Below are 22,173 nucleotides of genomic sequence, written 5' to 3' on the forward strand. Positions count from 1 at the left end.
GTAACACAGCATTTCAGAAAAAGAACATCATACCAACAGTAAAATATGGTGGTGGTAGTGTGATGGTCTGGGGTTGTTTTGCTGCTTCAGGACCTGGAAGACTTGCTGTGATAGATGGAACCATGAATTCTACTGTCTACCAAAAAATCCTGAAGGAGAATGTCCGGCCATCTGTTCGTCAACTCAAGCTGAAGCGATCTTGGGTGCTGCAGCAGGACAATGACCCAAAACACACCAGCAAATCCACCTCTGAATGGCTGAAGAAAAACAAAATGAAGACTTTGGAGTGGCCTAGTCAAAGTCCTGACCTGAATCCTATTGAGATGTTGTGGCATGACCTTAAAAAGGCGGTTCATGCTAGAAAACCCTCAAATAAAGCTGAATTACAACAATTCTGCAAAGATGAGTGGGCCAAAATTCCTCCAGAGCGCTGTAAAAGACTCGTTGCAAGTTATCGAAAACGCTTGATTGCAGTTATTGCTGCTAAGGGTGGCCCAACCAGTTATTAGGTTCAGGGGGCAATTACTTTTTCACACAGGTTTGGATTTCTTTTCTCCCTAAATAATAAAAACCCTCATTTAAAAACTGCATTTTGTGTTTACTAGAGATGTCGCGAACTGTTCGCCGGCGAACTTGTTCGCGCGAACATCGGGTGTTCGCGCTCGCCGGAAGTTCGCGAACGTCGCGCGACGTTCGCCATTTTGGGTTCGCCATTGTTGGCGCTTTTTTTTGCCCTCTCACCCCAGACCAGCAGGTACATGGCAGCCAATCAGGAAGCTCTCCCCTGGACCACTCCCCTTCCCTATAAAAACCGAAGCCCTGCAGCGTTTTTTCACTCTGCCTGTGTGTGCTGAAGAGATAGTGTAGGGAGAGAGCTGCTGCCTGTTAGTGATTTCAGGGACAGTTGAAAGTTTGCTGGCTAGTAATCGTTTTGATACTGCTCTGTTATTGGAGGGACAGAAGTCTGCAGGGGTTTGAGGGACATTTAAGCTTAGGTAGCTTTGCTGGCTAGTAATCTACCTTCTACTGCAGTGCTCTGTATGTAGCTGCAGTGGGCAGCTGTCCTGCTTCTGATCTCATCTGCTGACTGCTGCAATAACAGTAGTCCTTGTAAGGACTGCTTTTATTTATTTTTTTGTTGTTTTACTACTACTACTACTACTACTATAAGAGCCCAGTGCTATTAGTCTAGCAGTGTTGGGGAGTGGGACTGGTGTGCTAATCTGCTGCTCCTAGTAGTTCAGCAGCACCAACTTTAATTTTTTTTTTTTAATATTCATTTTTTTTTTATTTTACTTTTTTTTATTTTACTACCGCTGTAGTAGTGTATAAGTTGACCTTTTAGGCATTATTTGCCCTGTAGGCATTATTTGCACACTGTTTTCTTCAACCCGCCATCTAGCTGTGTGACCTTGTTCACATTCTGTCTAAATATCCATAATATTACCGTCTCCAGAAAAAACACCGGAGTGACTTTTTTCAAGCAGCATTCATATATTTTACGTAATCCGTATCCACCGCTGTAGTAGTGTATACGTTGACCTTGTAGGCATTATTTGCACACTGTTTTCTTCAACCCGCCATCTAGCTGTGTGACCTTGTTCACATTCTGTCTAAATATCCATAATATTACCGTCTCCAGAAAAAACACCGGAGTGACTTTTTTCAAGCAGCATTCATATATTTTACGTAATCCGTATCCACCGCTGTAGTAGTGTATACGTTGACCTTGTAGGCATTATTTGCACACTGTTTTCTTCAACCCGCCATCTAGCTGTGTGACCTTGTTCACATTCTGTCTAAATATCCATAATATTACCGTCTCCAGAAAAACACCGGAGTGACTTTTTTCAAGCAGCCATAATATATTTTACGTAATCCGTATCCACCGCTGTAGTAGTGTATACGTTGACCTTGTAGGCATTATTTGCACACTGTTTTCTTCAACCCGCCATCTAGCTGTGTGACCTTGTTCACATTCTGTCTAAATATCCATAATATTACCGTCTCCAGAAAAAACACCGGAGTGACTTTTTTCAAGCAGCCATAATATATTTTACGTAATCCGTATCCACCGCTGTAGTAGTGTATACGTTGACCTTGTAGGCATTATTTGCACACTGTTTTCTTCAACCCGCCATCTAGCTGTGTGACCTTGTTCACATTCTGTCTAAATATCCATAATATTACCGTCTCCAGAAAAAACACCGGAGTGACTTTTTTCAAGCAGCATTCATATATTTTACGTAATCCGTATCCACCGCTGTAGTAGTGTATACGTTGACCTTGTAGGCATTATTTGCACACTGTTTTCTTCAACCCGCCATCTAGCTGTGTGACCTTGTTCACATTCTGTCTAAATATCCATAATATTACCGTCTCCAGAAAAAACACCGGAGTGACTTTTTTCAAGCAGCCATAATATATTTTACGTAATCCGTATCCACCGCTGTAGTAGTGTATACGTTGACCTTGTAGGCATTATTTGCACACTGTTTTCTTCAACCCGCCATCTAGCTGTGTGACCTTGTTCACATTCTGTCTAAATATCCATAATATTACCGTCTCCAGAAAAAACACCGGAGTGACTTTTTTCAAGCAGCCATAATATATTTTACGTAATCCGTATCCACCGCTGTAGTAGTGTATACGTTGACCTTGTAGGCATTATTTGCACACTGTTTTCTTCAACCCGCCATCTAGCTGTGTGAGCTTGTTCACATTTTGTCTAAATATTGATAATATTATCGTCTCTAGAAAAACCACTTGAGTTACTTTTTTTCAAGCAGCATTCATATATTTTACGTAATCCGTATCCACCGCTGTAGTAGTGTATACGTTGACCTTGTAGGCATTATTTGCACACTGTTTTCTTCAACCCGCCATCTAGCTGTGTGAGCTTGTTCACATTTTGTCTAAATATTGATAATATTATCGTCTCTAGAAAAACCACTTGAGTTACTTTTTTTCAAGCAGCATTCATATATTTTACGTAATCCGTATCCACCGCTGTAGTAGTGTATACGTTGACCTTGTAGGCATTATTTGCACACTGTTTTCTTCAACCCGCCATCTAGCTGTGTGAGCTTGTTCACATTTTGTCTAAATATTGATAATATTATCGTCTCTAGAAAAACCACTTGAGTTGCTTTTTTTCAAGCAGCATTCATATATTTTACGTAATCCGTATCCACCGCTGTAGTAGTGTATACGTTGACCTTGTAGGCATTATTTGCACACTGTTTTCTTCAACCCGCCATCTAGCTGTGTGAGCTTGTTCACATTTTGTCTAAATATTGATAATATTATCGTCTCTAGAAAAACCACTTGAGTTACTTTTTTTCAAGCAGCATTCATATATTTTACGTAATCCGTATCCACCGCTGTAGTAGTGTATACGTTGACCTTGTAGGCATTATTTGCACACTGTTTTCTTCAACCCGCCATCTAGCTGTGTGTATTATCGTTTCCAGAAAAACCAACTGAGTTTTTGTTGTTGTTTTTTTAAAAATAATGCCAGGCAAAGGCAGGCCGCCACGCAGAGGCCGTGCTAGGGGCCGTGCTGCTATGCAATCCTGTGGCCCTAGCAAATTGCCCAGTTTTAAAAAGCCAATGACCCTGAACTCCCAAAATGCTGAAGAGGTAGTTGACTGGCTTACACAGCACACCCCATCCTCTACCGTTTCTAACTTTACCACAACATCCTCCTCATCCTCCACTGCTATGGCCACCCCACGTAACACTTCCTCCACCACCGGTGCCCCTTCTTCACTGGGGTCAGAGGAGTTATTTTCCCATGAGTTTCTTGAACTGAGTAATGCGCAACCATTATTGCCAGAAGAAGATGAAGGAGATGAGGACCTTACACCAGATTTAATTCTGGCAGAGAACACGATAGAGATGGACATAATGAGTGATGAGGAGGAGGTCCCCGCTGCTGCTTCCTTCTGTGATGTGTCAGAAGAAATTGATGCATCTGAGGAGAATGATGATGAGGAGATTGATGTTTTGTGGGTGCCTAGTAGAAGAGAGCAAGAGGAGGGTAGTTCAGATGGAGAGACGGAGAGTCAGAGAGGCAGTAGGAGAATAAGACTTAGAAGAAGCAGGGAGGACAGCCCGCAGGGATCAGTAGGGCAACAACATGTATCGGCACCTGTGTTCAGCCGGCCAACGCACCCGCCATTGCCGCCAATGCCGCCAACTTCTACTGTTACCGCCAGATCGCACACTTCCAAAAAGTCAGCAGTGTGGGATTTTTTTAATGTGTGTGCCTCTGACAAAAGCATTGTAATTTGCAATGAGTGCAGTCAGAAACTGAGCCTTGGTAAGCCCAACAGCCACATAGGTACAACTTCTATGCGAAGGCACATGAGCGGCAAGCACAAAGCACTTTGGGAGCAACACCTCAAAGGCAACAGGCAAACTAAAAGCCACACTCCTTCTGGTCCAGCATCTTACTGCTCTACCTCTGCTCTCCTTGACCCGTCTGAACCACCCTCCACTCCGCCTTCCACCTTGACCACCTGTTCCCATTCCCAGTCATCTGCCACCAGCCAAGTTTCTGTGAAGGCCATGTTTGAGCGTAAGAAGCCAATGTCTGACTGTCACCCCCTTGCCCGGCGTCTGACAGCTGGCTTGTCTGCACTCTTAGCCCGTCAGCTTTTACCATACCAGCTGGTGGACTCTGAGGCCTTCCGCAGATTTGTAGCAATTGGGACACCGCAGTGGAAGGTACCCAGCCGCAATTTTTTTTCTAAAAAGGGAATACCACACCTGTACCAACATGTGCAGAGCCAAGTTACCGCATCTCTGTCACTTAGTGTTGGGCCAAAGGTCCATATGACTACTGACGCATGGTCCTCCAAGCATGGTCAGGGCAGGTATGTCACCTACACTGCCCACTGGGTGAACTTGGTAATGGCTGGGAAGCAGGGAATGGGTAGCTCAACAACAACAGTGGAGTTGGTGTCACCGCCACGGATTGCACGCGGTTCTGCCACCACCTCTACTCCTCCATCGCTCTCTACCTCGTCTTCTTCTTCTTCTTACTCTGCTGCTGGGTCCTCCTTCTCCTCCTCCACACCTGTGCACCCCCAGCTCCCCCTAGGCTATTCGACGTGCCAGGTACGCCGTTGTCACGCTGTCTTGGGGATGACGTGCCTGGAAAGCAAAAACCATACCGGATCTGTACTCCTGTCATCTCTGCAGTCACAGGCCGATCGGTGGCTGACCCCACACCAACTGCAGATCGGAAAAGTGGTGTGTGACAATGGAAGCAATCTGTTGGCAGCGTTGAGACTAGGCAATTTAACACATGTGCCCTGCATGGCACATGTGTTAAATTTAATAGTCCAACGTTTTGTCTCCAAGTACCCAGGATTCCAGGACGTTCTCACCCAGTCCAGAAAGGTGTCGGCCCATTTCAGACGTTCCTACACAGCCATGGCACGCCTTGCTGACATTCAGCAGAGCTACAACATGCCAGTCAGGCGTTTGATTTCTGACAGCCAGACTCGCTGGAATTCAACGCTCCTTATGTTGGAACGTCTGCTGCAACAACAAAGGGCCGTCAACGAGTACCTTTTTGAACTGGGTGGTAGGACTGGATCTGCACAGCTGGGGATTTTTTTCCCCCGTTACTGGGTGCTTATGCGCGATGCCTGCAGGCTCATGCGACCTTTTGAAGAGGTGACAAATATGGTCAGTCGCACCGAAGGCACCATCAGCGACCTAATACCCTTCGCTTTCTTCCTGGAGCGTGCCGTGCGACGAGTGACAGATGAGGCTGTAGACCAGCGTGACGAGGAGCTGGAAGCGCACGATTTCTGGTCGGAATCACCAGAACGAACCCAGGCACCTGCTGCAACGCAGGGAGAGGTGCCAGAAGTGGAGTCAGAGGAGGAAGGTGGCTTTGTGGAGGAGGAGGAGGAGGACCAACAGGAGCAGGCTTCCCAGGGGGCTAGTGGTGACCTTTTGGGGACCCCTGGTCTTGTACGTGGCTGGGGGGAGGAGACCGTGGATGATGCAGTCCTTGATAATGAGGAAGCGGAGATGGATAGCTCTGCATCCAACCTTGTGAGAATGGGGTCTTTCATGCTGTCATGCCTGTTGAAGGACCCCCGTATCAAGAGGCTTAAGGAGAAGGACCTGTACTGGGTCGCAACGCTACTAGACCCTCGGTACAAGCATAAAGTGTCAGAAATGTTACCAACATACCACAAGTCCGAAAAGATGCGGCATTTACAAACCAGCCTGCAAAACATGTTGTACAATGCTTTTAAGGGTGATGTCACTTCAGGAACTCATCAACATTCCAGGGGCAGAGGTGCCAGTAATCCTGCCACGAGCACACCTGCAAGGACAAAGCCCTTTGGCCAGTCTGTAACGTCAGACTTGCAAATGTTTTTCTGTCCAAGGCAGCGCCACAACCCTTCTGGATCCACCCTCAAAGAACGCCTCGACCGGCAGGTAGCGGACTACCTGGCATTAACTGCAGATATCGACACTCTGAGGAGCGATGAACCCCTGGACTACTGGGTGCACAGGCTTGATCTGTGGCCAGAGCTGTCACAATTTGCCATGAACCTCTTGTCTTGCCCAGCCTCAAGTGTGCTCTCAGAAAGGACCTTCAGTGCAGCAGGAGGGATTGTAACTGAGAAGAGAACTCGCCTAGGTCACAAAAGTGTCGATTACCTGACCTTTATTAAAATGAATGAGGGGTGGATCTCGGAGGGTTACTGCACGCCGGAAGACTTGTTCTGACTTCTATGCAGCTGTCCTTCTCTTCAAGCCTCATGACTCCACACACAGCTGTCCTTTAGCGTCCTCCTCCTCCCTCCGCCACCGTTACAAACTAGGGTGCAAACCCTACTGGTTTAATTTTTTCTGGCCTCTGTGCTTCAGTGGCTGCAACCAAAAAAACTGGGCAAACAATGTCTACAAGGTCAACGTATGGCAAAAAATGACTATTTTCAGCATTTATATGGCATATTTTTTCTGGCAACTGTGCTTCAGTGGCTGCGTCCAAAAAAATGCATATTTTCAGCATTTATATGGCATAATTTTTCTGGCCTCTGTGCTTCAGTGGCTGCAACCAAAAAAATTTATATTTTCAGCATTTATATGGCATAATTTTTCTGGCAACTGTGCTTCAGTGGCTGCGACCAAAAAAATGCATATTTTCTGCATTTATATGGCATAATTTTTCTGGCCTCTGTGCTTCAGTGGCTGCAACCAAAAAAATTTATATTTTCAGCATTTATATGGCATAATTTTTCTGGCCTCTGTGCTTCAGTGGCTGCAACCAAAAAAAATGCATATTTTCAGCATTTATATGGCATAATTTTTCTGGCAACTGTGCTTCAGTGGCTGCGACCAAAAAAATGCATATTTTCAGCATTTATATGGCATAATTTTTCTGGCATCTGTGCTTCAGTGGCTGCAACCAAAAAAATGCATATTTTCAGCATTTATATGGCATAATTTTTCTGGCCTCTGTGCTTCAGTGGCTGCAACCAAAAAAATGCATATTTTCAGCATTTATATGGCATAATTTTTCTGGCAACTGTGCTTCAGTGGCTGCGACCAAAAAAATGACTATTTTCAGCATTTATATGGCATATTTTTTCTGGCCTCTGTGCTTCAGTGGCTGCGGCCAAAAAAACTGGGCAAACAATGCCTACAAGGTCAACGACGTTGACCTTGTAGGCATTGTTTGCCCAGTTTTTTTGGCCGCAGCCACTGAAGCACAGAGGCCAGAAAAAATATGCCATATAAATGCTGAAAATAGTCATTTTTTGCCATACGTTGACTCAACGTATATGGCAAAAAATTACTATTTTCAGCATTTATATGGCATATTTTTTCTGGCAACTGTGCTTCAGTGGCTGCGACCAAAAAAACTGGGCAAACAATGCCTACAAGGTCAACGTATGGCAAAAAATGACTATTTTCAGCATTTATATGGCATATTTTTTCTGGCAACTGTGCTTCAGTGGCTGCAACCAAAAAAACTGGGCAAACAATGTCTACAAGGTCAACGTATGGCGAAAAATTACTATTTTCAGCATTTATATGGCATATTTTTTATGGCAACTGTGCTTCAGTGGCTGCGTCCAAAAAAACTGGGCAAACAATGCCTACAAGGTCAACGTATGGCAGTTGTTTAAAGAGAACAGTAGATTACTAGCCAGCAAAGCTACCTAAGCTAAAATGTCCCTCAAATCCCTGCAGACTTCTGTCCCTCCAATACAGAGCAGTATCAAGCAGATTACTAGCCAGCAAACTTACTATCATCTGTCCCTGAAATCACTAACAGCTCTCCCCCTAAACTATCTCTTCCAAGCACACACAGGCAGATTTTTCAGATACATTTTTGCCCTTGATCCCCCTCTGGCATGCCACTGTCCAGGTCGTTGCACCCTTTAAACAACTTTAAAATCATTTTTCTGGCCAGAAATGTCTTTTCTAGATGTTAAAGTTCGCCTTCCCATTGAAGTCTATGGGGTTCGCGAACCGTTCGCGAACCGCTCGCATTTTTGCGCAAGTTCGCGAATATGTTCGCGAACTTTTTTTCCGACGTTCGCTACATCCCTAGTGTTTACTTGTGTTATCTTTGACTAATAGTTAAATGTGTTTGATCATCAGAAACATTTTGTGTGACAAACATGCAAAAGAACAAGAAATCAGGAAGGGGGCAAATAGTTTTTTCACACCACTGTATGTTGCAGAACAGGGCTTCCAATAAGTATGGCAAAGTGTAAATCAAGACCGTACTACCAGCTCCTCATGTTTCAGAACAAAAGTATACTAAAAACTAAATAGCAGTATCCGACCAGAAGAGTTCTGACGACTTTAATTGTGGCCAAACATGCAGATGATGTTATAATTGTCAGTAAATGGTTTGATCCAATGTTTCCAGTCAGGTGCATAATTAGACCACTCAATCATGCAGCCCCTTCAGCTTATGACCGTTTTATCAAATCGAAGCTATCACTTCTGGATAACAAGCAGAACTTTTTAGAGCTAGACTCATTTTAGCCATTGGCAGATGTCTATGCAGTCTGGATAAAAGGAAAATACAGCAAAGAATTGAACATTTTATAAACAGCCCAACACATTTCAACCCCAATGAGCATCTCTATTAGGCAGCCTGAATTTTTGCAACATTTCCCCTGGTGAAGAACTCTACAGAAGTTAAAACTTATCATAGTATTTTTATAACTTTTGTCGTGTGGTAATTAGTTCTACTAATTAGTCAACTCCCTCAGCTTCATGTTTGTTTTATATTTTTGACTGAACACTTCCAAACCTCAACCTAAATCTGAGTGAATGGGACAAGTTCCACAACATAAACCTGCATTGTAAGGATGCACTGAATCCACTATCTTGGATTCGGCCGAATCCCCGAATCCTTCAAGCAAGATTCGGCCGAATACTGAACCCTAGTTTGCATATGCAAATTAAGAGTGGGAAGGGGAAACATTTTTTGCTTCCTTGTTTTGTGACAAAAAGTCACGCAATTTTCCTCCCTGCCCCTAATTTGTATATGCAAATTAGGACCCGTATTTGTTGGCCGGGCAGAAGGATTCGGCTGAATCCTGCTGAAAAAGGCTGAACCCTGCCCGAATCCTGAACCGAATATTGGATTCGGCGTATGCCTACTGCATTGCTTTTCTGACTTAATGTTTTTTGACTACAAATGAAAATGTGCCATTTTCTGAGCACAATAGAACAAATCGATAAGATTTATGTTTTTAAGACAATCAGCTAATATTATAGCTATTATCAATCATTCTTGACTCTACAAAGAAACCAGTAATAAGGAAGGAATATATGACTACTAGGGTAAAAAAAAAACGTAACTGGTTGAAAAATAATCTTTAAAAAAAATTCAATAAGATGCATTATGGGAATTCAGCAGTGAATGACAATAGATGAAAGAACAGAGTGACAGCAAAAACTATATCTAGGGGCACTGACATAATGATTTATACAGGATCGTTCTGCTTGTTACATCTGTTGCCCTTAGAGGAGCTTAGTGGTGATGTCATAAACAGCTCTTAAATAATCTCCGTTCTAAACAAAAGAGGTTGAAACAATATAAGTATCTGCCCTGTTCTAAAAGGATTTCTGATTTGGCACTTTCTCCAAGACCTTAGTTTTGTGTTTGCTGCTTACTATGTTTATTTTACTATGCTCCATCTGCTTTACCTAGTAATAGTTTTCCCATTTTTGTGTTGCTCCGTCTCTGTTACATAACATAAAATCCCCACTAAATACAGCAGGTTCGAAGCCAATACTTCAACTCTGTTTTAGGCAATGTCATTATACAGTCCCATTTGCCTCTACTTGTGTTGCAGAGAACTGAAATGTGGGCTGTGCATGTTCCTGGTGTATTCAACTGTTGCAAAGAAGTTTGAAAATAATCATTGCTAGCAACAGATGAATTACTTTTATGGAAGCATTTGCAACTGTAAAGGAAAGAAGCAGAAAATGAAAGTAATTGGAAAGTCTCTGATTAAGCAGTTATACACAAATATCTTCCTTGCCAGCCATTAGCTCCAGCTGTTTCCCATCATATCTGCCTCTCTGCCAGCACTATCCTCAGATAGCAAGTCATACAGATCATGTTCCATTAATTCATACTGCACCAATCACCTGTTCGACCTATAAATAATTCTGGGTTTCTGAGGTAAAATTGTTAGCTTCCTATTTAGCATTGTAAACAAGTCCAGCAGCGTAACAGTCAATTGCAGAAATCTCTGACATAGAAAAGCATATGATTCACCAAGAAAATTCATGAGGGTGTAGAAAGTTGTATGTCGCTCAACTGCCAAGGCATACTTTGTTGGGGCTAAGGGAAGGATTGAACATCACTACATATTACAAATAAGTTACAGAATGTAACCCAACCCTTGCTCACATCATTTCGCCTCCGCAAATAAAGTATCTTCCAAAAGTCCATGATCAGTTCACTTTTCAGCTAGTATGAACACAATTCTAATTGCATTTTTTTATCACCAAGAACAATGATATTGGTTGCAGTTGATGTCAACGGATATCATTAGAATTAATATGTTCTTTAACGTTACATATAGTTCTTTGCGTTTCTTGGGCTCTTTACAATGGTGTCGCTGGTTCCTTCTCTGACCAGCACTACAACCTGTACACTGGTGCCTACAAAACATGTATGGAACATGCCTAGTGACCTGTAGACAAGAGAATAGTGGATGGAGGATATACTTAGTGTACCAAAGGCAGCATTCAAAAAACATGTTGATGGGTGTTTGCCCTTTAATTGCCCATTAATCCAATCTGTTACTTACCAGAGGCTCTAGCTCCTTGCGGTCAACAAGGTTCAGCTCTGTTACAAAGTAGTAAAAGTGCTTGTAGCAGGTATTGACATGGGCTTCTGCTCCCATCATGATAATACGATCAAAGTGATGAATGTAGACATGTACAAAGACCCGGAATAGCCTGCACAGGATTTTCTTGCAGATCTGAAGAAAGTTCTTTTTGAAAGGCACTCCTATGATCACAAAGAAAAAATAAAATCAAGCTTTCTTTAATGACAACAACACGTTACTTTGTGTGTGCGTTTTTTATTTCTGGGCATTATGGGCTTAAATTATTTAGCTAACTGAACTGGGTAATTTTTGTAACACACATTTACAAACTGTGGGTCTGGCCTCTAAATAGGGACATTTTGTATTTTTTTTTTTCACAAAAAAAATGTACAATACAGGTATGGGATCCGTTATCCAGAAACCCGTTATCCAGAAAGCTCAGAATTACAGAAAGGACATCTCCCATAGACTTTTATCCAAATAATCTTTTGGATTCTCTGTACTAATAAAACAGTAGTTTGTAAGTGATCAAAACTAAGATATAATGAATCCTTTTTGGAAGCAAAAACAGCCCTTTGGGGTTAATTTTTACATGATTTTCAAATATACTTAAAGTGGACCTGTCACCAGACATAAAAAGCTGTATAATAAATGTCCTTTTCAAATTAAATATGAAACACAAATATTTTTTTTTAATTTAAGCATAGTAAAGCTGTTGTGAACTCATTTAAAAATCTCAGCTGTCAATCAAATATTGCCTGCCCCTTGTCTATGCCTTAGGCATAGAGGAGAATGATCTGTTATCCAGAAAACCCCATGTCCCAAGCATTCAGGTCAGTTGCCTGTATTATTTATGATAACAGGTAGAGAAAGCATGGTTTTTGAACACATTACAGGTTTAAATGAATTACATTTAAACAGGCTGTAGTTACAATCTGATGCAAGTGCTCAGGTTTATGTAACGGTGCCAGAATCAGATGCAAGGCTCCAGGTATTAGAGTAATACCATTATCAGTATGACTTTACAAATCTCCCTTTTATAAAGTAATTACTAAGTACAGTAGTATCAAAGTAGATGCTATGAGAGGTTTCAAGGCGTAAAAGGATTTACAGGCATTAGAGAAACTTGCCCGCACATAATAAGAAGCTGCAATAGGACTGATGAAAGTACTCTGCACTTTATACACTTATGCCTGGAAAAAAGAAAGAAGCAGGTTAATCTGTGATTATAGCATATGTGCAGGGTCTTAGTATGTAGAAAAATGCAGATTAAGAGCAATCATCCAAGGTTACCAGTGGCTGTGAATAATTAAATAGCCTCTCAATAAATGACCCTTAAATAATCTGATCATCAGAACAATTTCTCATCTCGCTCTTACATACACTTGATTAATGCAGAGCTTGTGCAAACGTTGCCTTGCCACTTACTAACTTGTGGCTTAATACTCTGCTGCCTTTTCTTCGACTTGAAATACAAAATGATGCTTTGTTAAACAAATTGAGAATGCGAGGCTAATCTCTTACAGAGCATTCATTGTAAGCCCTCCATGAACTGACAGCTCTGTCATCTCAAATACTATACCTGGCAGATAACATAACTGAATGTTTGAATACCACTTTATAGTACAGGTATGGGATACGTTATCCAGAAGCCCATTATCCAGAAAGTTCCGAATTACGGAAAGGCTGTCATAGACTCCATTTTATCCAAATAATCCACATTTTTAAAAATGATTTACTTTTTCTCTGTAATAATAAAACAGTACCTTGTACTTGATCCTAACTAAGATATAATTAATCTTTATTGAAAGCAAAACCAGCCTATTGGGTTTATTTAATTTTCTATAGACTTAAAGTATGAAGATCCAAATTACAGAAAGATCCATTATCCGGAAAGCCCCAGGTCCCGAGCATTCTGGATAATAGGTCCCATACCTGTGTATGTTTAAGTCAAAGCGTTTGGTATATATTTTATATAGGATTGTGTACAAATAGATTGGAAACCTCTGGCACTCCCGAACTTGTACAGTAGGTCTAAATGATGTGCATGCTAGGGGGCTAAAGGGGGAAACATAAATGCTCCCCCCAACCTGCTCTGCAGCAGGACCTGTAATTACAGATAAACACAGATCATTTCACTCTGCATTCTGGAGAGCAAGGAGCTGTGTACACATGGGCTGATGATGGACACGGTGCAAAGCGCAAAAAACATTACGGCTTGCCATGCACCCTGCCTCATTGTCTGTCATTTTTTTTGTGCTTTGTGTCCAGGGTTACGGCAACAAGGTATTTTAAAATGATGCAATACATCTGAGACTGCCACACCTGAGCAGTATTGGCAATAAAATACTGCTATAAAATAAATAATATAATAATTACCAGTGCCTTTTTCACCCGTGAACCTGGCCTGTCCCATTCAAACCAGGCCCATTGGGACATGTGAAAATATTGACTCTGCTATTGTTGCATACTGAGCTAAAGTCTATTTTTTAGAATATACATATTCCAACATTTAAGAAACCTACTGTTGCTCCTCTGTGCCCACAATGCTTTGCAACCTAGTTCCAGCTGGCAGAAATGTCTTTAAGGAGCACAGAGAGGTTCCTAAAACAGTGGGTATAATAAAGCAAGAATCGTCGGAAGCCAAAATTGAACAAACTGTTTGTCTTTCTGCTTATGCTTGTTGCACAGCGTGTTGCAATTTTTCATCCTTCACTGAGCCAACAATGTTTTTTCCTATCATATTCTGCTTCATACATCCTCGATTATGCTTCTATAGCTCTTCAGTCATGCATAACAGGGCCAGCTTGCTGCTTTGCCAGAAGGTTTTATATCGGGAGAAGAGAAAACTCCAAGCATGAAACAAGTCTATTTCCTAATATAAAACACATTCAGTTTAGATCATGTCCGAGTATAGCTTTATAATAAATAACATCATCCACATGCATTTTTTGTTCGATAATCTGATTAAACGGGCCATAAATAATGCCCACCTTTCTAATGGCTGGAATAAACAGAATTGTGGTTATATTACATATTGAGCAAGATAAAATAACTGAAATATGCTCTTTTTATTTCCAACATTCTAAATATGTTCAAGGGACATTCTGCAGCAATAGTCTGGGGTAAATATGTAAAGTTTTGCACATACTGGCCAGTCTCTGAGAGTGCTAATTTTTTACTTTACTGATATTGGATAACAGGCTATGGGACATGTAGCAATTGTGCTTCACATACAGGTAAAGGGAAAGTTGCGCAAGGAGAGTAATGGCACTTTCATTGCAGCCACAGAGATGAAAATGCTGCTACACATACAAACCACATACTTTTTAGGGTTTAGGCACTTGGAGCGCTTCGTTCTCCAAAGTCGCACGAAGTTTCCTCGTGAGGCAAGCTTGTGCACCTTCGGAAAACAAATCTCTCCGAGTGCTTTCCCGTTGGCGATTTTCATTGTAGCCGGCAGAAGGCAGGGGAGGCAATTTGAGGAGATTAGTCTCCCCAAAGAAGAGGAGATTTGTTGCCGGGTGACTAATCTGCCCGAATCTGCCAGTGTGTCTCTGCCCTTAAAGTAAAAGAAGAAACTCTTTCCTGTAATGGTAAATGTTATCCATCAGTTCATCAGTTCAGTCGTAATTGAAACAGACTTCCCATTTCACACAATATGTTTTAAAGATATAGTCTGCATATAAAACTCCGGAAACAAATTACATACCGCATAACTGGTGACAAGACCCTGGGGTTAATTAGGACAAACTTACTTTTTTGGTGATACTTTCATTAAATAGAGAGCCCCCCTTGCAGCACACACATTGTAGAGATCTGAGCTGGTCTAAGGGCAAGGTCACACGTGGTACTTTTACATTGCGTTTTTAAAAATGTACAGCCGAGCGTAAATTTGCACAAAATAAAGCCCTATTGAAAAGAATGGAATACACATTATAACAACTCCCACGGGGCGCTTGCATGCCAACATCCGCCACAAGACGCCAGTATTTGCGTTTTTTAGCAGAAACCCCAGTACGCCAAGGAAACACCATATTATCTCTATGGGATCCACAGGTTTAGAAATACACTTTGCTGAAAAACGCTGCATATTTTCAACATGACAGCCATGGATTTCGCATATACGTATTTACGGCATTGTATGCTGGTGATGTAATTACATTGCAAGCATTATGGCTACATGCTGCATGTAAATTGTTTTCCACTTGGCTTTTTTTCTCAAAACTTTACTAAAATTCTTTAGTAATTGTTGGGAATGAGAAAAAACAGAAATTCGTGTTGGGAAGAGAAAACTACAGGCTGAAAACTGCATATTATCATGCGTGTGTGGTTTCATTGGCGTATTTACACTCAACCACACTGTTTTCAAAATGCAATGTATAAACGCCATGTAAGACCTTGGCCTAAGGCTTTAGGAGACCCTGCACAGTTTGTTTTGAGAGGTTCTATGAGGCCCAGAATATAAAACTTTATATGTGTCAGGGGCGCCTATGGTTGGAAGAGCAGTTTGAAGGGTTCACTGGGACAGGCTGGATAGATTGAGCAATAGCACAATATCTTGCTCATTTATGAACAGAACTTCTTTACATTTTTTGGAATGGGTTTTCATTCATTTTTTTCCATAAAAAAGCTGGGTATTTTTTACTGTCCTAGGGTATCACCTGTGGGCCACCCATCTACAGCTGCCGTCTAGCCAAGGGCCCATTTGGGTGCCTATATGGCAGATACAGAGCTTAACTGGAGCTTTGTTTACTTCACATTCAAGATTTGTCAGATGTAAAAATTAAGGCACTGAATATTGAGCACAGGAATAAACATTAACAATAATAGCATACAATTTATTGACAAGTTTAATTCCCCTTCTTATTACTATTAACATGTATCAACAAAGCACCTTCTGCGGCAGCGCTGTATCAAAGTAGGGTATGTACAAGCGTTGTTAAGGTTGAGAAAAACTTGATCTGCACCTGACCCTAACCCAAGTGCTCCTATTTATATACTTATGACATCATGGAAAGGGGCAGGGCACGTAGGCGCAAGTATACAAAAAGGACCACGTCAGGCGGAAGTGGGGCACTAAGAGGTTTGCACGCATTGGACACAGGCTAAGGTTCAGCCCACACCCGCCTGCAGCCCACAAACTTTGTGCAGCATTATTTTATCCAAATAATACAATTTTTTTAAAAATGATTTCCTTTTTCTCTGTAATAATAAAACAATACCTTGTACTTGATCCCAGCTTAGATATAATTAATCCTTATTGGAAGCAGAGTCAGCCTATTGGATTTATTTAATGTTTACATGTTTTTCTGTACAGAACACGAAAAGATACGTTTTTTGGAAAACCCAAGGTCTTGAACATTCTGGATAACAGATTTCATACCTGTATATTTCAACTGTTGACTAATTATTGACTAACTATTTGGATACAATAAAATGATTTAAATAAAATCTGCAGCCATGAAACTGACCCTTAAAGGCAGAGACACACACTCAGATTTGGGGTGATTTAGTCATCTGGCGACAAATCTCCTCTTCTTTGGGCGACCAATCCCCCCCGAACTGCCTCCCGCGGGATAGAATCTAAATCACCGGCGGGATGGTACTCAGAGCACTTTGTCTTCCAAAGTCGCCCAAAGTGTCCTCGTGAGGCGACTAATGCTCTCCCCGAATCTGAGCATGTGTCTCTGCCCTAAATTTAACGATTCTCATCTGGGAGTCAGCTTCATGACCACATTTGATTAAAGATTAAAATCATTTTAAGTATGATGTAGATGGCAGTTTCCCCCCCCCCCATACCAGTACAATGGAACAGACTGCATACCTGGGACCCAATGACCAGCCTAGGGAAGCAGGGACTTGACGGGGCTAGGAGAGGACCACTCCCCGCCCCCTCTATTGGTAAGGTGCGCTGTGATTGGCTGGGCGTTCCCGGGTATCGCAGAAGAGGCAGAGCTACACGTATTACTCACCATTCGGTTCCGGGTCCAGGAAGCAGCAGGACGCAGCATCCCACCCACCCTCCCCATTAGATGTGTTTATTGTCGCAGTTGGTGGAGGGTACCTTTACAAGGACCCCCAGGGGAAGTGAAAATGGGGTATTTCACAGCAAGTAGCCTGGTAGGCTGGGTCCTCATGGGAAGGTAGGCAGACCGGTTTAGGGCCCGGGAAAATGGAGCAGGAACCCTCCTTGGCTGTGGCGGCACAGTCACTCCTCTTCTCCCCCCCCTACACCCTCTTTTCCCGGGGGGGGGGGAACGATAATAATAATATGAAGGTTGTAAAAGGTTTGTTATACAAACGTTTTGTTAAAAGTTTTAAAAAATGTTATACATGTTAAGTGTTATGATCACTTTGTTTAATAAACAACTGCGGCGATCTCTTTCCAAACCAGTGGTGTGTGTGTTATCCTTGGGTTAGGAGGTATGCGGTTGGGTCAAAGGGGAGGGGCGCAGACTCGACGCTGCACCCGTCAAGTACAATGGAACAGACTGAGATTTGTTTCTGTACAACAATGTTTGGACAAAATGTTACAACAGGATCCCATCTGTGTAAATCCTACACTTGCTCCCTTAGCAAATAAAGTTATACTCTGAAGACAGAGATATATATGTAACAATTATGATTCCAAACTAAATATAATGATAGGTGCTTTTCCTACACTAAGGCCCATTTATTTATGTGAAAGGAACACACAAATGTCTATTTGCATAGTTATGTAAATTAGAAAGTATTAGAACAATACACCCCAAACGGACACTCTAACACCATACTACACGCTATAAAATCATGTGTGGTTCAATGAATGTATAGTCAAGAAGAACCATTTTTACTTCAGTATTTTTTTCTCTGCCTGAACTTGTCCCACTGACTTTAATGTGAGGAGTAACTCAAAATGCACATCTCAGTAATTATTCCCCTTACACAATAACACCACTCAAGAATTTCTCCTGGGACTCAGAGAACTTAATGGGCAGTACGTGTCCTGGGGGGCTGTGATATAATGGTGCACTTATCCTGAGCAAATCAACATACACAACTTCATAAATACAGTATTACAACTTTGTAATGGGGTTCTACTTGCTGATTTCAGAAATGTTGTAGAATGGCGTTAAATAATAATTAAGAAAATTAACATAACTTGATAAATAGCACTTTCTTAACCATGTGTTAGAGCAAAGCATTATACACAGCTTCATAAATAAACACCCTGGGGCTCATTTATCAACACTGAGCAAATTTGCCCATGGGCAGTTACCTATAGCAACCAATCAGTGCTTAGCTTTTTGAAGCCAGCTGCAAGTAGAACAATGAATTCAGCAATCTGACTGGTTGCCATGGGCCGGCAGGTCAATGATGTTGCGGGCGGGGCGTGCTACGTCACGTGGATGGGGTTATGAAGTGGCGATCAGTGATTGACTGATGGCCATGTCAATCAGGGGAGATCCTGACTGCTTTCCTTATTTGTAAAACTGGGCAGACTGTCTTGACCCGGGCAGCCCTTCTGAAAACCGGTCTGTCCAGGTCAAATCTGGACAGGTGGCAACCGTACCCACAATGCATAGTTTTCCCCCAGAACATCTGTGTAATTGTGAATGCACCCTAACTTACTTATCTACAGCAACTTGCACATCATCTTGCAACAAAGCATGGAGTATATGCATCAGTACTTTTCTAAACTGCTTGCCAGAATAGAAGCTTATTGGGAGTTTGCTTATGGCCATTACATTTCACAGGAGATATTTACCATGAAGCAGAAAGCGCTCACTTCACAGTGGTATTATACAGTGTTTTATGAGGGCTATTTTTAAAGGAGAAGGAAAGGTTAAAACTAAGTAAGCCTTATCAGAAAGGTCCATCTAAATATACCAGTAAACCCCCAAAGTAATGTTGCTCTGAGTCCCCTGTCAAAAGAAACACTGCATTTCGTTCCTTCTATTGTGTACTCATGGGCTTCTGTGTCAGACTTCCTGCCTTCAGCTTAAACCTCATTGCCCTGGGCAAGAGCATGCTCAGTTTGCTCCTCTTCCCCCGCCCCCTCCTTTCTCTACTGTAATCTGAGCCCAGAGCAGGGAGAGACTCAGGCAGGAAGTGATGTCACACCATGTTAATACTGCAGCTCCTATACTAAACAAACAGAGAGTTTTTAGAGCTTTTTACTCAGGTATGGTAAAACATTCTACAGAATAAATATAGCATTCTAGCTTGCACTATTGCAGCTAATCTATTGGTAATAAAATACCTCTGTAGCTTTCCTTCTCCTTTAATCAGATTATTTTCCCTTGGCACATCGTGCAGTCTTGCCTAACATTATGCAATTGGACAAGCAATGGGACGTACATCTCTTTTGTTTAATTTATTCAGATAGTGACTTTATGCAGCAGAAGCCAAAGGAAATATACTGAATAATCTGTCCTGGAAAATCTATTATACAAAAAAAAAAAGTCTGTGGTTACAGGGCAGCCGCAAGTACAAAAGCATTGCTGGGAGTTTCTGCCTTCTGACAAATCCAGACAAATGAGCCCCAAGAGGACACAAAGGGAAGTGTTTAGGAAATGCTTTTAACCAGTAAAAGGGAGGCTGGGTTGCAAAGCATACGTACTTGAGTGGCCACAGGCTGTCACACTGCCTATTATACCATCTGTCAGTCAGGCTTTATGGCTGGAAATGTAGCCACTGTCAGTTTAATCCGGTTTTTCCTTTTTATATACTTTTACATAAAGGTACATTTTCCCATCTTCTTTAATAATGGCCACATGTGGTATTGTAATGAGGCTAAATAGAACGAGCAAACCTTTCACTTCAGCAGGGATCTTAGTGTTAATCTGCACAGCCTTGTTTACATGCTGGCAAACATTAGGATTAGTATACAGGCTACACACAATTATCACTCCAGTGTCGCTGCTTCATACACGTTTCCCATTGTGAGAGAACACACTGTACATACAATACTGACACTGTCAACCATTCAATCCATTAAATTTACTATTATACCTCTATTTCAATTTACATAACCAGCAATAGGCATTCTTATAGTATTACTACCATATATATTATGCTGTATTGATAGGACCCCAGTATATTATACAGTAAGGAATGTTGCCAGAAGCAAAGAAACAAACCCTATACACGAAAATTACCCTAATGCAACATCATGCAATGAGGGCCTGGCTAATATTAGCTTATTGGTTTACATTTGTAATATATAGTACAGATTCAATAAACATTCTCTTTCAGTAAAAGGTATGCCATCATTATTATACATCTTTTTATTTTTTTTGTAATTGATGAGCTTTTAAATTATATAAAATGGTAATAGTAACAGAGAAATGCATTCTGCAATGGATATACATTGTCTATTTTTTCCCCCCATTAATTTATTCTGCAGGGATATACATCAGGGATTAGAAAGTATAAAAACAATACATGCAAATACAGACATATAAAAAGCACATAGGGCTTTGCTACCCCTTGGGATATATTGTTACCATTTATTCATACAACAGCAGCATATTCTGTCCTCTGTTAACATAGACGTAAATGACTGACATGACACACATCATACACATTGATATAGATTATGCCCTGGTCAAATCTGTGGCTAAAATGAAATTTCACTGCTCTTTAAGTCACTGCTCTTCCTTCGGTTCTTTAAGCAGGAAAAAGATGCCCTGCCCTGTTAAGAAATGATGAATATATAAAAATAGCAGATTTTTTGCCTCAAGAAAAATGTTTTAGTTCTACTAATCTCCAAGGAAACAACAAGCAGTGCAGCGCTTCTTTTTCTGAAGTCGCCCTAATTTGCCTCACCAGGAAACTTCGGGCGACTTTGGAAAACGAAGCATCGCGTGTGCTTTAGCACAGGCGACTTTTCATTATAGCGGTTGGGAAGGCACGCAAAGGCAGTTCAGGAAGATTGTCGCCAGGCGACTAAATCTCTCCGATTGTCCTCGTGTGGACTAACCCTTAAGGTATCCTGACTTAAGTTGCTTCTTGATATAGTCAAATAATTTCAAAAGCAGTAAAGGTGATTAATTAGGAGGTCAGCCTTGCAGTGCAAAATTAAGCCTTCATAAACTCACTGGAAAAAGAAGGAATATCTGGCCAGATTCCTTGTTATCCAAGTGAGGAACTGGCTGAGGCACAGTAAGACATACTTTTAAATTTAAGCTATCCAGCTACATTGTGTTCTTGAATTAGCGGCACTCTCGTCATAAATGCTACATTAAAAATAAATAACAGATATTTTGCACTGCTCTATAACCCCAACATAAAAAGAAGTATTGTGCACTGTACGGTTTTAAGGTGCTGAATAGGCACAAACCTCAAGGTATGGGGGAGGTGTAATCATTTCCTTTGAAGTGGTTCTTGGCTGATTTAGGGCTAGTCCACACGGGGAGATAGCCACGCGTTTGGCGAGGCATTTTCAGGCGACTGTTGAAAAGCGCATCGCCTCGTGTGGTTAGCACAGGCGTTTTTACATAGGCGCCCATACAAAACTGTCGCCTGCGCCGGTCGCGGCAACTGGCGCGGCGCTTTGTCGCCGCGACCGCAAACGCGTGGCTATCTCCCCGTGTGGAATAGCCCTTAAAAGCAGGCTGTCTTGTAATGTCCACAATTGCATCTGTGTAACAACAGGACCAATAAGTCAATTGAGGAACTAAAAGAATGAGCCCAATGGCATCTGCTTTATGGACTGGAAGCAACATATGCACCTATTTTGTTGCAGGGTCTGCCATTTTATGGCATAGTTTAGAAGACCAGCTGGAAAAGGCATTCAAATGCATCCAGGGACAAGTTGACTTGCCTCATAGAACTAAAG

The 22,173-nt window shown here is 41.7% G+C and overlaps 1 protein-coding gene across 2 annotated transcripts in view; it reads right to left on the reverse strand.

The window, feature by feature from the left end:
- mob3b.S (MOB kinase activator 3B S homeolog) overlaps nucleotides 1–22,173 on the reverse strand; it is a 69,180-nt gene that overhangs the window by 18,233 nt on the left and 28,774 nt on the right. Inside the window, exons 3-4 of one of the 2 annotated variants that reach the window (XM_018243790.2) lie at nucleotides 11,328–11,530; nucleotides 9,569–11,210 (exon numbers count right to left, since the gene is read on the reverse strand). In XM_018243790.2, the coding sequence (XP_018099279.1) occupies nucleotides 11,019–11,210; nucleotides 11,328–11,530 (395 nt within the window). In that variant the 3' untranslated portion in view covers nucleotides 9,569–11,018. Of the gene's footprint in view, nucleotides 1–9,568; nucleotides 11,211–11,327; nucleotides 11,531–22,173 lie in introns of those variants that run through there. The other variant, XM_018243791.2, reaches the window with a different exon arrangement.

The sequence above is a fragment of the Xenopus laevis genome, chromosome 1S (genome assembly GCF_017654675.1).
Source record: "Xenopus laevis strain J_2021 chromosome 1S, Xenopus_laevis_v10.1, whole genome shotgun sequence".
In the NCBI taxonomy this organism is placed as follows: Eukaryota; Metazoa; Chordata; class Amphibia; order Anura; family Pipidae; genus Xenopus; species Xenopus laevis.